The sequence below is a fragment of the Leptodactylus fuscus genome, chromosome 4 (assembly GCF_031893055.1).
Source record: "Leptodactylus fuscus isolate aLepFus1 chromosome 4, aLepFus1.hap2, whole genome shotgun sequence".
NCBI classification, from domain to species: Eukaryota; Metazoa; Chordata; class Amphibia; order Anura; family Leptodactylidae; genus Leptodactylus; species Leptodactylus fuscus.
In genome coordinates this window covers 101,173,914-101,186,454 of record NC_134268.1, presented here as the reverse complement: position 1 = coordinate 101,186,454, position 12,541 = coordinate 101,173,914, and the positions used below count along the sequence as shown (strand labels likewise).

The following is a 12,541-nucleotide window of genomic DNA, read 5'->3' as shown; positions in this document are numbered from 1 at the left end:
ATTCCATGAACCTAACAGAGGAGCATCTGTGTCCAGATGCTCAAACACTAGAGTCTCCTCCATCTCCGTTCGATTTGGTGGTGGATGACCAGCAACCCACCCTCATCGACGATGATGTGACGCAGTTGCCGTCAGGGCATCCAGTTGACCGGCGCATTGTGCGGGAGGAGGAGATGAGACAGGAGTTGGAAGAGGAAGTGGTGGATGATGAGGACACTGACCCGACCTGGACAGGGGGGATGTCAAGCGGGGAAAGTAGTGTGGATGTTGAGGCAAGTGCAGCACCAAAAAGGGTAGCTAGAGGCAGAGGCAGAGGTCAGCAGCTTAGGCGAAGCCAGGCCACACCCGGAATCTCCCAAGATGTTCCAGTTCGTACCCAGCCCCGAAAAACTCCCACCTCGAGGGCACGTTTCTCGAAGGTGTGGAGTTTTTTCAAGGAATGCGCCGAGGACAGATATAGTGTTGTCTGCACAATTTGCCTCTCGAAATTGATTAGGGGCTCTGAGAAGAGCAACCTGTCCACCACTTCAATGCGCCGTCATTTGGAATCCAAGCACTGGAATCAGTGGCAGGCAGCAACGGCAGGACAAAGGCCGCCTGCCGTTCACGCCACTGCCACTGCCTCTGCCACTGCCTCTGCCTCTGCCACTGCCACTGCTGACTGTGCTGGCGATGCACTCCAGAGGACGAGCCAGGACACCACTTCATCTGCCTCCGCCACTTTGTTGACTTCTCCCTCATCCTACCCTGTTCCTGTCTTATCTCCTTCTCCTGCACCATCAAAGGCACTATCAGGCGCTTCTTTACAACAACCCACCATCTCTCAGACATTGGAGCGGCGGCAGAAATACACTGCTAACCACCCACACGCGCAAGCCTTGAACGCCAACATCGCTAAACTGCTGGCCCAGGAGATGTTGCCGTTCCGGCTTGTTGAAACTCCCGCCTTCCTGGACCTGATGGCAACTGCGGCACCTCGCTATGCCGTCCCTAGCCGTCACTACTTCTCCCGGTGTGCCGTCCCCGCCTTGCACCAGCACGTGTCACTCAACATCAGGCGGGCCCTTAGTTCCGCGCTTTGCACAAAGGTCCACTTGACCACCGACGCGTGGACAAGTGCATGCGGACAGGGACGCTACATTTCACTGACGGCACACTGGGTGAATGTAGTTGAGGCTGGGACTGCTTCCCAAACTGGCCCGGTGTACCTCGTCTCCCCGCCTAACATTCCTGGCAGGGACACGAGAAGAACACCCCCCTCCTCCTCCTCCTCTACCGCCTCCTCCTCCGCCACCGCCTCCTCCTCCGCCACCGCCTCCTCCTCCGCTGTTAGATTGACCCCAGCTACGAGTTGGAAACGTTGCAGCACTGGCGTTGGTAGACGTCAGCAGGCTGTGCTGAAGCTGATCAGCTTGGGGGACAGACAGCACACTGCCTCCGAGGTGAGGGATGCCCTCCTCGATGAGACGGCAATATGGTTTGAGCCGCTGCACCTGGGCCCAGGCATGGTCGTTTGTGATAACGGCCGGAACCTGGTAGCAGCTCTGGAGCTTGCCGGACTCCAACATGTTCCATGCCTGGCCCACGTCTTCAACCTAGTGGTGCAACGTTTCCTAAAGAGCTACCCCAATGTTCCAGAGCTACTGGTGAAAGTGCGGCGCATGTGCGCCCACTTTCGCAAGTCGACAGTAGCCGCTGCTAGCTTAAAATCTCTCCAGCAACGCCTGCATGTGCCACAACACCGGCTTTTGTGCGACGTCCCCACACGCTGGAACTCAACGTTTCAGATGTTGAATAGAGTGGTTGAGCAGCAGAGACCTTTGATGGAATACCAGCTACAAAACCCTAGGGTGCCACAAAGTCAGCTGCCTCAGTTTCACATCCATGAGTGGCCATGGATGAGAGACCTTTGTGACATCCTACGGGTCTTTGAGGAGTCCACAAGGAGGGTGAGCTCTGAGGATGCGATGGTGAGCCTTACAATCCCGCTCTTGTGTGTTCTGAGAGAATCCCTGATTGACATCAGGGATAACTCAGATCACACAGAGGAGTTAGGGATAGCATCCGATCCGTCACAGCTGGAGAGTAGGTCCACACATCTGTCCGCTTCACTGCGTTTAATGGAGGAGGAGGAGGAGGAGGAGGAGGAGGAGGAGGAAGAAGAGTTGTCCGATGATGTGATGGTGATACAGGAGGCTTCCGGGCAACTTCGAATCGTCCCATTGTTGCAGCGCGGATGGGTAGACATGGAGGATGAGGAGGAAATGGAGATTGAACTTTCCGGTGGGGCCAGAGGAGTCATGCCAACTAACACTGTGGCAGACATGGCTGAGTTCATGTTGGGGTGCTTTACAACCGACAAGCGTATTGTCAAAATCATGGAGGACAACCAGTACTGGATCTTTGCTATCCTTGACCCCCGGTATAAAAACAACATCTCGTCTTTTATTCCGGTAGAGGGGAGGGCCAATCGCATCAATGCTTGCCACAGGCAATTGGTGCAGAATATGATGGAGATGTTTCCAGCATGTGACGTTGGCGGCAGGGAGGGCAGTTCCTCCAGTAGGCAACCAAGTTCTCACCGGTCCACACAAACGAGGGGCACACTGTCTAAGGTCTGGGACACCTTGATGGCACCCCCTCGCCAAAGTGCCGCCACGGAGGGTCCTAGTGTCACCAGGCGTGAGAAGTATAGGCGCATGTTGCGGGAATACCTTTCCGACCACAGCCCTGTCCTCTCCGACCCCTCTGCGCCCTACACGTATTGGGTGTCGAAGTTGGACCTGTGGCTTGAACTTGCCCTATATGCCTTGGAGGTGCTGTCCTGTCCTGCCGCCAGCGTCCTATCTGAGAGGGTGTTCAGTGCAGCCGGTGGCATCATCACTGACAAGCGCACCCGTCTGTCAGCTGAGAGTGCCGACCGGCTCACTTTGATAAAAATGAACCACCACTGGATAGAGCCTTCATTTTTGGGCCCACCTGTGTAAAGCACCCCAACATGAAACTCCATGTCTGTACTCAACCTCTCCAATTCCTCCGCATCCTCATACTCATCCACCATAAGCGTTGCACAATTCTGCTAATACTAGGCTCCCTGCACCCTGATTTCCCCCAACTCTGCTGGTTAGAGGCTCCCTCCACCCTGCTTTCCCACAACTCTGCTGGTTAGAGGCTCCCTCCACCCTGATTTCCACCAACTCTGCTGGTTAGAGGCTCCCTCCACCATGAATTGGTCCAAACTGGGCTGTTTAGCGGCTCCCTCCACCATGAATTGGTCCAAACTGGGGTTTTTAGAGGCTCCCTCCACCATGAATTGGTCCAAACTGGGCTGTTTAGAGGCTCCCTCCACCATGAATTGGTCCAAACTGGGGTTTTTAGAGGCTCCCTCCACCATGAATTGGTCCAAACTGGGCTGGTTAGAGGCTCCCTCCACCATGAATTTGCCCAAACTGGGCTGTTTAGAGGCTCCCTCCACCATGAATTTGCCCAAACTGGGCTGTTTAGAGGCTCCCTCCACCATGAATTGGTCCAAACTGGGGTTTTTAGAGGCTCTCTCCACCATGAATTGGTCCAAACTGGGCTGTTTAGAGGCTCCCTCCATCATGAATTGGTCCAAACTGGGGTTTTTAGAGGCTCCCTCCACCATGAATTGGTCCAAACTGGGGTTTTTAGAGGCTCCCTCCACCATGAATTGGTCCAAACTGGGGTTTTTAGAGGCTCCCTCCACCATGAATTTGCCCAAACTGGGCTGTTTAGAGGCTCCCTCCACCATGAATTTGCCCAAACTGGGCTGTTTAGAGGCTCCCTCCACCATGAATTGGTCCAAACTGGGGTTTTTAGAGGCTCCCTCCACCATGAATTGGTCCAAACTGGGGGTTTTTAGAGGCTCCCTCCACCATGAATTTGCCCAAACTGGGCTGTTTAGAGGCTCCCTCCACCATGAATTGGTCCAAACTGGGGTTTTTAGAGGCTCCCTCCACCATGAATTGGTCCAAACTGGGGTTTTTAGAGGCTCCCTCCACCATGAATTGGTCCAAACTGGGGTTTTTAGAGGCTCCCTCCACCATGAATTTGTCCCAAACTCAGCTGTTTAGAGGCTCCCTCCACCATGAATTGGTCCAAACTGGGGTTTTTAGAGGCTCCCTCCACCATGAATTGGTCCAAACTGGGGGTTTTTAGAGGCTCCCTCCACCATGAATTTGCCCAAACTGGGCTGTTTAGAGGCTCCCTCCACCATGAATTGGTTCAAACTGGGGTTTTTAGAGGCTCCCTCCACCATGAATTGGTCCAAACTGGGCTGGTTAGAGGCTCCCTCCACCATGAATTTGCCCAAACTGGCCTGTTTAGAGGCTCCCTCCACCATGAATTTGCCCAAACTGGCCTGTTTAGAGGCTCCCTCCACCATGAATTGGTCCAAACTGGGGTTTTTAGAGGCTCTCTCCACCATGTATTGGTCAAAACTGGGCTGTTTAGAGGCTCCCTCCATCATGAATTGGTCCAAACTGGGGTTTTTAGAGGCTCCCTCCACCATGAATTGGTCCAAACTGGGGTTTTTAGAGGCTCCCTCCACCATGAATTGGTCCAAACTGGGGTTTTTAGAGGCTCCCTCCACCATGAATTTGCCCAAACTGGGCTGTTTAGAGGCTCCCTCCACCATGAATTTGCCCAAACTGGGCTGTTTAGAGGCTCCCTCCACCATGAATTGGTCCAAACTGGGGTTTTTAGAGGCTCCCTCCACCATGAATTGGTCCAAACTGGGCTGTTTAGAGGCTCCCTCCACCATGAATTGGTCCAAACTGGGGTTTTTAGAGGCTCCCTCCACCATGAATTGGTCCAAACTGGGCTGTTTAGAGGCTCCCTCCACCATGAATTGGTCCAAACTGGGGTTTTTAGAGGCTCCCTCCACCATGAATTGGTCCAAACTGGGGTTTTTAGAGGCTCCCTCCACCATGAATTTGCCCAAACTGGGCTGTTTAGAGGCTCCCTCCACCATGAATTGGTCCAAACTGGGGGTTTTTAGAGGCTCCCTCCACCATGAATTTGCCCAAACTGGGCTGTTTAGAGGCTCCCTCCACCATGAATTGGTCCAAACTGGGGGGTTTTAGAGGCTCCCTCCACCATGAATTTGCCCAAACTGGGCTGTTTAGAGGCTCCCTCCACCATGAATTGGTCCAAACTGGGGTTTTTAGAGGCTCCCTCCACCATGAATTGGTCCAAACTGGGGTTTTTAGAGGCTCCCTCCACCATGAATTGGTCCAAACTGGGGTTTTTAGAGGCTCCCTCCACCATGAATTTGCCCAAACTGAGCTGTTTAGAGGCTCCCTCCACCATGAATTGGTCCAAACTGGGGTTTTTAGAGGCTCCCTCCACCATGAATTGGTCCAAACTGGGGGTTTTTAGAGGCTCCCTCCACCATGAATTTGCCCAAACTGGGCTGTTTAGAGGCTCCCTCCACCATGAATTGGTCCAAACTGGGGTTTTTAGAGGCTCCCTCCACCATGAATTGGTCCAAACTGGGGTTTTTTAGAGGCTCCCTCCACCATGAATTTGCCCAAACTGGGCTGTTTAGAGGCTCCCTCCATCATGAATTGGTCCAAACTGGGGTTTTTAGAGGCTCCCTCCACCATGAATTGGTCCAAACTGGGGTTTTTAGAGGCTCCCTCCACCATGAATTGGTCCAAACTGGGCTGTTTAGAGGCTCCCTCCACCATGAATTGGTCCAAACTGGGGTTTTTAGAGGCTCCCTCCACCATGAATTGGTCCAAACTGGGCTGTTTAGAGGCTCCCTCCACCATGAATTGGTCCAAACTGGGGTTTTTAGAGGCTCCCTCCACCATGAATTGGTCCAAACTGGGGGTTTTTAGAGGCTCCCTCCACCATGAATTTGCCCAAACTGGGCTGTTTAGAGGCTCCCTCCACCATGAATTGGTCCAAACTGGGGTTTTTAGAGGCTCCCTCCACCATGAATTGGTCCAAACTGGGGTTTTTAGAGGCTCCCTCCACCATGAATTGGTCCAAACTGGGGTTTTTAGAGGCTCCCTCCACCATGAATTTGTCCCAAACTCAGCTGTTTAGAGGCTCCCTCCACCATGAATTGGTCCAAACTGGGGTTTTTAGAGGCTCCCTCCACCATGAATTGGTCCAAACTGGGGGTTTTTAGAGGCTCCCTCCACCATGAATTTGCCCAAACTGGGCTGTTTAGAGGCTCCCTCCACCATGAATTGGTTCAAACTGGGGTTTTTAGAGGCTCCCTCCACCATGAATTGGTCCAAACTGGGCTGGTTAGAGGCTCCCTCCACCATGAATTTGCCCAAACTGGCCTGTTTAGAGGCTCCCTCCACCATGAATTTGCCCAAACTGGCCTGTTTAGAGGCTCCCTCCACCATGAATTGGTCCAAACTGGGGTTTTTAGAGGCTCTCTCCACCATGTATTGGTCAAAACTGGGCTGTTTAGAGGCTCCCTCCATCATGAATTGGTCCAAACTGGGGTTTTTAGAGGCTCCCTCCACCATGAATTGGTCCAAACTGGGGTTTTTAGAGGCTCCCTCCACCATGAATTGGTCCAAACTGGGGTTTTTAGAGGCTCCCTCCACCATGAATTTGCCCAAACTGGGCTGTTTAGAGGCTCCCTCCACCATGAATTTGCCCAAACTGGGCTGTTTAGAGGCTCCCTCCACCATGAATTGGTCCAAACTGGGGTTTTTAGAGGCTCCCTCCACCATGAATTGGTCCAAACTGGGCTGTTTAGAGGCTCCCTCCACCATGAATTGGTCCAAACTGGGGTTTTTAGAGGCTCCCTCCACCATGAATTGGTCCAAACTGGGCTGTTTAGAGGCTCCCTCCACCATGAATTGGTCCAAACTGGGGTTTTTAGAGGCTCCCTCCACCATGAATTGGTCCAAACTGGGGTTTTTAGAGGCTCCCTCCACCATGAATTTGCCCAAACTGGGCTGTTTAGAGGCTCCCTCCACCATGAATTTGCCCAAACTGGGCTATTTAGAGGCTCCCTCCACCATGAATTGGTCCAAACTGGGGTTTTTAGAGGCTCCCTCCACCATGAATTGGTCCAAACTGGGGGTTTTTAGAGGCTCCCTCCACCATGAATTTGCCCAAACTGGGCTGTTTAGAGGCTCCCTCCACCATGAATTTGCCCAAACTGGGCTGTTTAGAGGCTCCCTCCACCATGAATTGGTCCAAACTGGGGTTTTTAGAGGCTCCCTCCACCATGAATTGGTCCAAACTGGGGTTTTTAGAGGCTCCCTCCACCATGAATTGGTCCAAACTGGGGGTTTTTAGAGGCTCCCTCCACCATGAATTTGCCCAAACTGGGCTGTTTAGAGGCTCCCTCCACCATGAATTGGTCCAAACTGGGGTTTTTAGAGGCTCCCTCCACCATGAATTGGTCCAAACTGGGGTTTTTAGAGGCTCCCTCCACCATGAATTGGTCCAAACTGGGGTTTTTAGAGGCTCCCTCCACCATGAATTTGCCCAAACTGAGCTGTTTAGAGGCTCCCTCCACCATGAATTGGTCCAAACTGGGGTTTTTAGAGGCTCCCTCCACCATGAATTGGTCCAAACTGGGGGTTTTTAGAGGCTCCCTCCACCATGAATTTGCCCAAACTGGGCTGTTTAGAGGCTCCCTCCACCATGAATTGGTCCAAACTGGGGTTTTTAGAGGCTCCCTCCACCATGAATTGGTCCAAACTGGGGGTTTTTAGAGGCTCCCTCCACCATGAATTTGCCCAAACTGGGCTGTTTAGAGGCTCCCTCCATCATGAATTGGTCCAAACTGGGGTTTTTAGAGGCTCCCTCCACCATGAATTGGTCCAAACTGGGGTTTTTAGAGGCTCCCTCCACCATGAATTGGTCCAAACTGGGCTGTTTAGAGGCTCCCTCCACCATGAATTGGTCCAAACTGGGGTTTTTAGAGGCTCCCTCCACCATGAATTGGTCCAAACTGGGCTGTTTAGAGGCTCCCTCCACCATGAATTGGTCCAAACTGGGGTTTTTAGAGGCTCCCTCCACCATGAATTGGTCCAAACTGGGGTTTTTAGAGGCTCCCTCCACCATGAATTGGTCCAAACTGGGGTTTTTAGAGGCTCCCTCCACCATGAATTTGCCCAAACTGAGCTGTTTAGAGGCTCCCTCCACCATGAATTGGTCCAAACTGGGGTTTTTAGAGGCTCCCTCCACCATGAATTGGTCCAAACTGGGGGTTTTTAGAGGCTCCCTCCACCATGAATTTGCCCAAACTGGGCTGTTTAGAGGCTCCCTCCACCATGAATTGGTCCAAACTGGGGTTTTTAGAGGCTCCCTCCACCATGAATTGGTCCAAACTGGGGGGTTTTAGAGGCTCCCTCCACCATGAATTTGCCCAAACTGGGCTGTTTAGAGGCTCCCTCCATCATGAATTGGTCCAAACTGGGGTTTTTAGAGGCTCCCTCCACCATGAATTGGTCCAAACTGGGGTTTTTAGAGGCTCCCTCCACCATGAATTGGTCCAAACTGGGCTGTTTAGAGGCTCCCTCCACCATGAATTGGTCCAAACTGGGGTTTTTAGAGGCTCCCTCCACCATGAATTGGTCCAAACTGGGCTGTTTAGAGGCTCCCTCCACCATGAATTGGTCCAAACTGGGGTTTTTAGAGGCTCCCTCCACCATGAATTGGTCCAAACTGGGGTTTTTAGAGGCTCCCTCCACCATGAATTGGTCCAAACTGGGGTTTTTAGAGGCTCCCTCCACCATGAATTTGCCCAAACTCTGCTGGTTATAGGCTCAATCCACCCTGATTTTCAAAACAAATGTTGGTGCCAACCTCAACTTACTACAAGGGCCAAATTCACTGCTGGTGACAAGCTCTCCTCACTGCAAGTGCCAAATACACATGTTTCAAGGTGTTTTCCTACTGTCAGAGAGGTGGTATTGAGTGTGTAAAGTGTGTAGTTGTTAGGCTGTGATGTTGGGGTAATAGAGGGTCTTTGGTGTGTTAGATGCCCCCAGACATGCTTCCCCTGCTGTCCCAGTGTCATTCCAGAGGTGTTGGCATCATTTCCTGGGTTGTCTTAGTGGACTTGGTGACCCTCCAAACACGGATTTGGGTTTCCCCCTTAACGAGTATCTGTTCCCCATAGACTATAATGGGGTTCGAAACCCGTTCGAACACACGAACATTGAGCGGCTGTTCGAATCGAATTTCGAACCTCGAACATTTTAGTGTTCGCTCATCTCTATTAAGTATATAATTCCACATGTGTTCATTCATAGTTTTGATGCCTTCAGTGTGAATCTACAAATTTTCATAGTCATGAAAATACAGAAAACTCTTTGAAAGAGAAGGTGTGTCCGAACGTTTGGTCTGTACTGTATATATATATTATATATAGAGAGAGAGAGAGAGTACATCCTGTAAAAACACTTTAAAGTCAACAACAAAAAGTCATAAATACATAAAATCATCCACATAGGGCAAATTATAAATAGTGACTGCAAATCCAGAAATTTTATTTGATACAAAATATTTAAAATATATTTCATATATACAAATTCATACAACAGTAAAACATGGAGAACAATTAGCATCCCACAACCATATAAATAATCATAAATACCAGAACTGTGCCAAGCCAATAAAACTAGTGACTAATAAAGCTGGAACAGTTGTCTTTTTGCACTAGGCCTGATAAATCTCCCTCCAAACATTGTCAGATTTTTCACACAGATACGTGGCCTGCTGAAATGTCAGATTTTCCGTTCAACTAATAGATACATGTTTTTTTTTATGTATTCCAGGCTGTTTTTTGTAGCTTCCAGAGAAGGACAACTCCCTGATTTTCTGTGCATGATCCATATCAGTAGATATACTCCTATCCCTGCCTTGCTTTTCAATGTAAGAAATACTTTGCTATATTTAAGAAGAAAAGGATAAACAATCTGGAACCACAATTTGTGTTTCTTAGCAAATGAGAAATTGTATGTTATTTACATGGCCTCCAACTGGCAAGTTGGCGAGCTTTTCTGATTCCTCTCACTTAAAGGGAAAGGCATAGATTAATACAGTCTATAAGATGTGATAGTGAACAGAGAGTGTAAGGGAAGAGGCATACATTGCTTACACCTTACCTGCCTTACCAGGTCTATAGCAGTACGACAAAGATCTGTGCCCATTTAGTGAGCTATAGAAAACATCATTCAGCCTTTTGAGACTGCTGTAGTGTAAAAAGATTTCAATATGCTTGTGTTTTTTTATGAAAAGTGACATGTAAATTAAAAATATGTTTATAGTAAATTCTGAATTAAATAATTTCCTTTTAAATTAATTGTCTTATTGACAAAAAAAAATAATACACTTGAATAGAGATAAGCAAATTTTTCAAAAATTTGATTCAGCAGCTTCGCCAAATTTTCCGATACTATTCAATTTGATCCAAATTAATTTGCAGCAAATCACATTAACCCCTTCCCGACATCCGCCCTAATAGTACGGCGCTGCCGGGAAGGACTTCCCACAAACTACGCAGAAGCATGGAGCGCGAACAGAAACTGTGTGCGCACCCTGCTTTGCATGTGTCAGCTGTATGTGTTGGCTGATACTGTCCTCTAACAACCCCGGTCAGTGCTGAGCTACAATCGCAGATTTTAACATCTGAGATGACATGGTCAAACATGCGATTCAAATATTTCTTGAAATTTGAGTCAAATTCCACTTTGTCAGCTTCGATTTGCTCATCTCTACATTTGTGATCCTTATCTACAGTGTTAGCCAGAATGGAGAAAGGTAGTCATAATAATGCCTCTAGATCTATAGTAAACAGAGCAGGACACTCTGGAATCAGCTTAAAGGGGATCTATCATTGGGAACAGTCAATTTTAGCTAAGGACATACTTACATAGGCTTTAGAAAGACTATTCCACACATACCTTTTGTATGTAAATTACCTCAGTAGTTTCTGAATAAGTAATTTTTTTATTCATATACTAATTAGCCTTCTCTGTGCACTCTGGAAGTCTCATCAAGGCTGCTGCTGTTGATGATTCATCTCCCTGCTCTCATACACATAGGAAATAGCAGACGGTGCACGATGAGACTTCTGTAGTGCACAGAGAAAGCTAATTAGCATATGAATAAAACCAGACTTATTAAAAAACTGCTGAGGCAATTTACATACAAAGGTATGTGAGGAATAGCCTTTCTAAAGGCTATGTATGTATGTGCTTAGCTAAAAATGACTTTTCTCAACGATAGAGCCCCTTTAATGTTATGACCACTTTTAGCAAATGGGAATTCTCCAAAACAGTTAACACCTAAAAATGACATTAGACTGTATTATGTACACCTTAATGGGGAACTTTAGCCCCCTCCACCAACTCTAGTTTTTGGCATCCTTTGGCACTAGAGATGAGCGAACACTATTCGAAACAGCCGTTTGTTTCGAATAGTGTTCGCTCATCTCTAATAGGCACCACTCCACTGATTCCAGTGCAGTTGGAAATCTTTATCTAGCCCACACCATTCCAGAGCAATCAGTGCTGTTAGTTTCAGCACAATTATAGTCTCTACTGTTAGGTGGGCAGCCCTGGACTAGAGCAGACAGATGGGGAACGCCCAACTGACTATAATTGTGTTGAAACAAAAAGCACTGATTGCTGAGGAGTGGTGGGGACTAGAGAGAAAATTCCAATGGTGGCAGAATCAGTGAAACAGCGTCTATTAAAGAATACCAAGAATTGGAGTTGTGAAGGTGGTGAAAGGTCCTCCTTAATATAATTAATTTACTCTGCTATAATATTTTTTTTCCTGTTATCTAGGGGTTGATGGCTCTTGTGTTCCTTTGCGTGGATGACGTGTTTCAGCTTATTGATTATTTCAGCTTTACTTACTGGTTATTTATCGGTCTATCAGTGGTTGGTCAAATTTACTTAAGAGTGAAGAGACCAGACTTGCCGAGACCTGTGAAGGTACTTGTCTCTCTAATAGTCATTTTCATATTATGGTACTTTAATTTAGTTCTATATGAAAATGCCTTTCCTCTCTCTGAAATTTCAGATTAGATAGGCGTTTACCCCCATGTCATATTTTCTTTTATGAGTGGTATGCTTATGCTTTTGTCAGTGAATTTAGGGGAATATGACACCATCATGTGCAGGATCAAGTAATTTCCTTTCAATTGGTGCACTTCTGTAATTTTTCTGTAGCAGCAAAGTAAAGTGTGTGAAAGCATACAAACTCATACATACGTGGACAAAATTGTTGGTAACCCTCATTTCATGAAAGAAAAACCCACAATGGTCATAGAAATAACTTGGATCTGACAAACTAGAATTTGCCAAACTACAAGCCACAAAACTTCTGGGAGAATGTCCTATGGACAGATGAGACAAAAATTTTACTTTTTGGCAAGGCACATCAGCTCTATGTTCACAGACGGAAAAATAAAGCATATCTTGAAAAGAACAATGTCCCTAATGTGAAATATGGAGGAGGCTCTGTTATGTTCTGGGACTGCTTTGCTGAATCAGTCACAGGGTGTCTTGAATCTAAGCAG

General features: G+C 48.2%; 1 protein-coding gene across 1 annotated transcript in view; it reads left to right on the top strand.

The window, feature by feature from the left end:
* Window positions 1-12,541, top strand: part of LOC142200534 (Y+L amino acid transporter 2-like) — a gene marked incomplete at its 5' end in the record, with an annotated part of 35,677 nt that overhangs the window by 19,301 nt on the left and 3,835 nt on the right. The window contains 2 exons of the mRNA XM_075270966.1: window positions 9,789-9,885; window positions 11,805-11,954. Of these exons, the coding sequence (XP_075127067.1) occupies window positions 9,789-9,885; window positions 11,805-11,954 (247 nt within the window). The remainder of the gene's footprint in view (window positions 1-9,788; window positions 9,886-11,804; window positions 11,955-12,541) is intronic.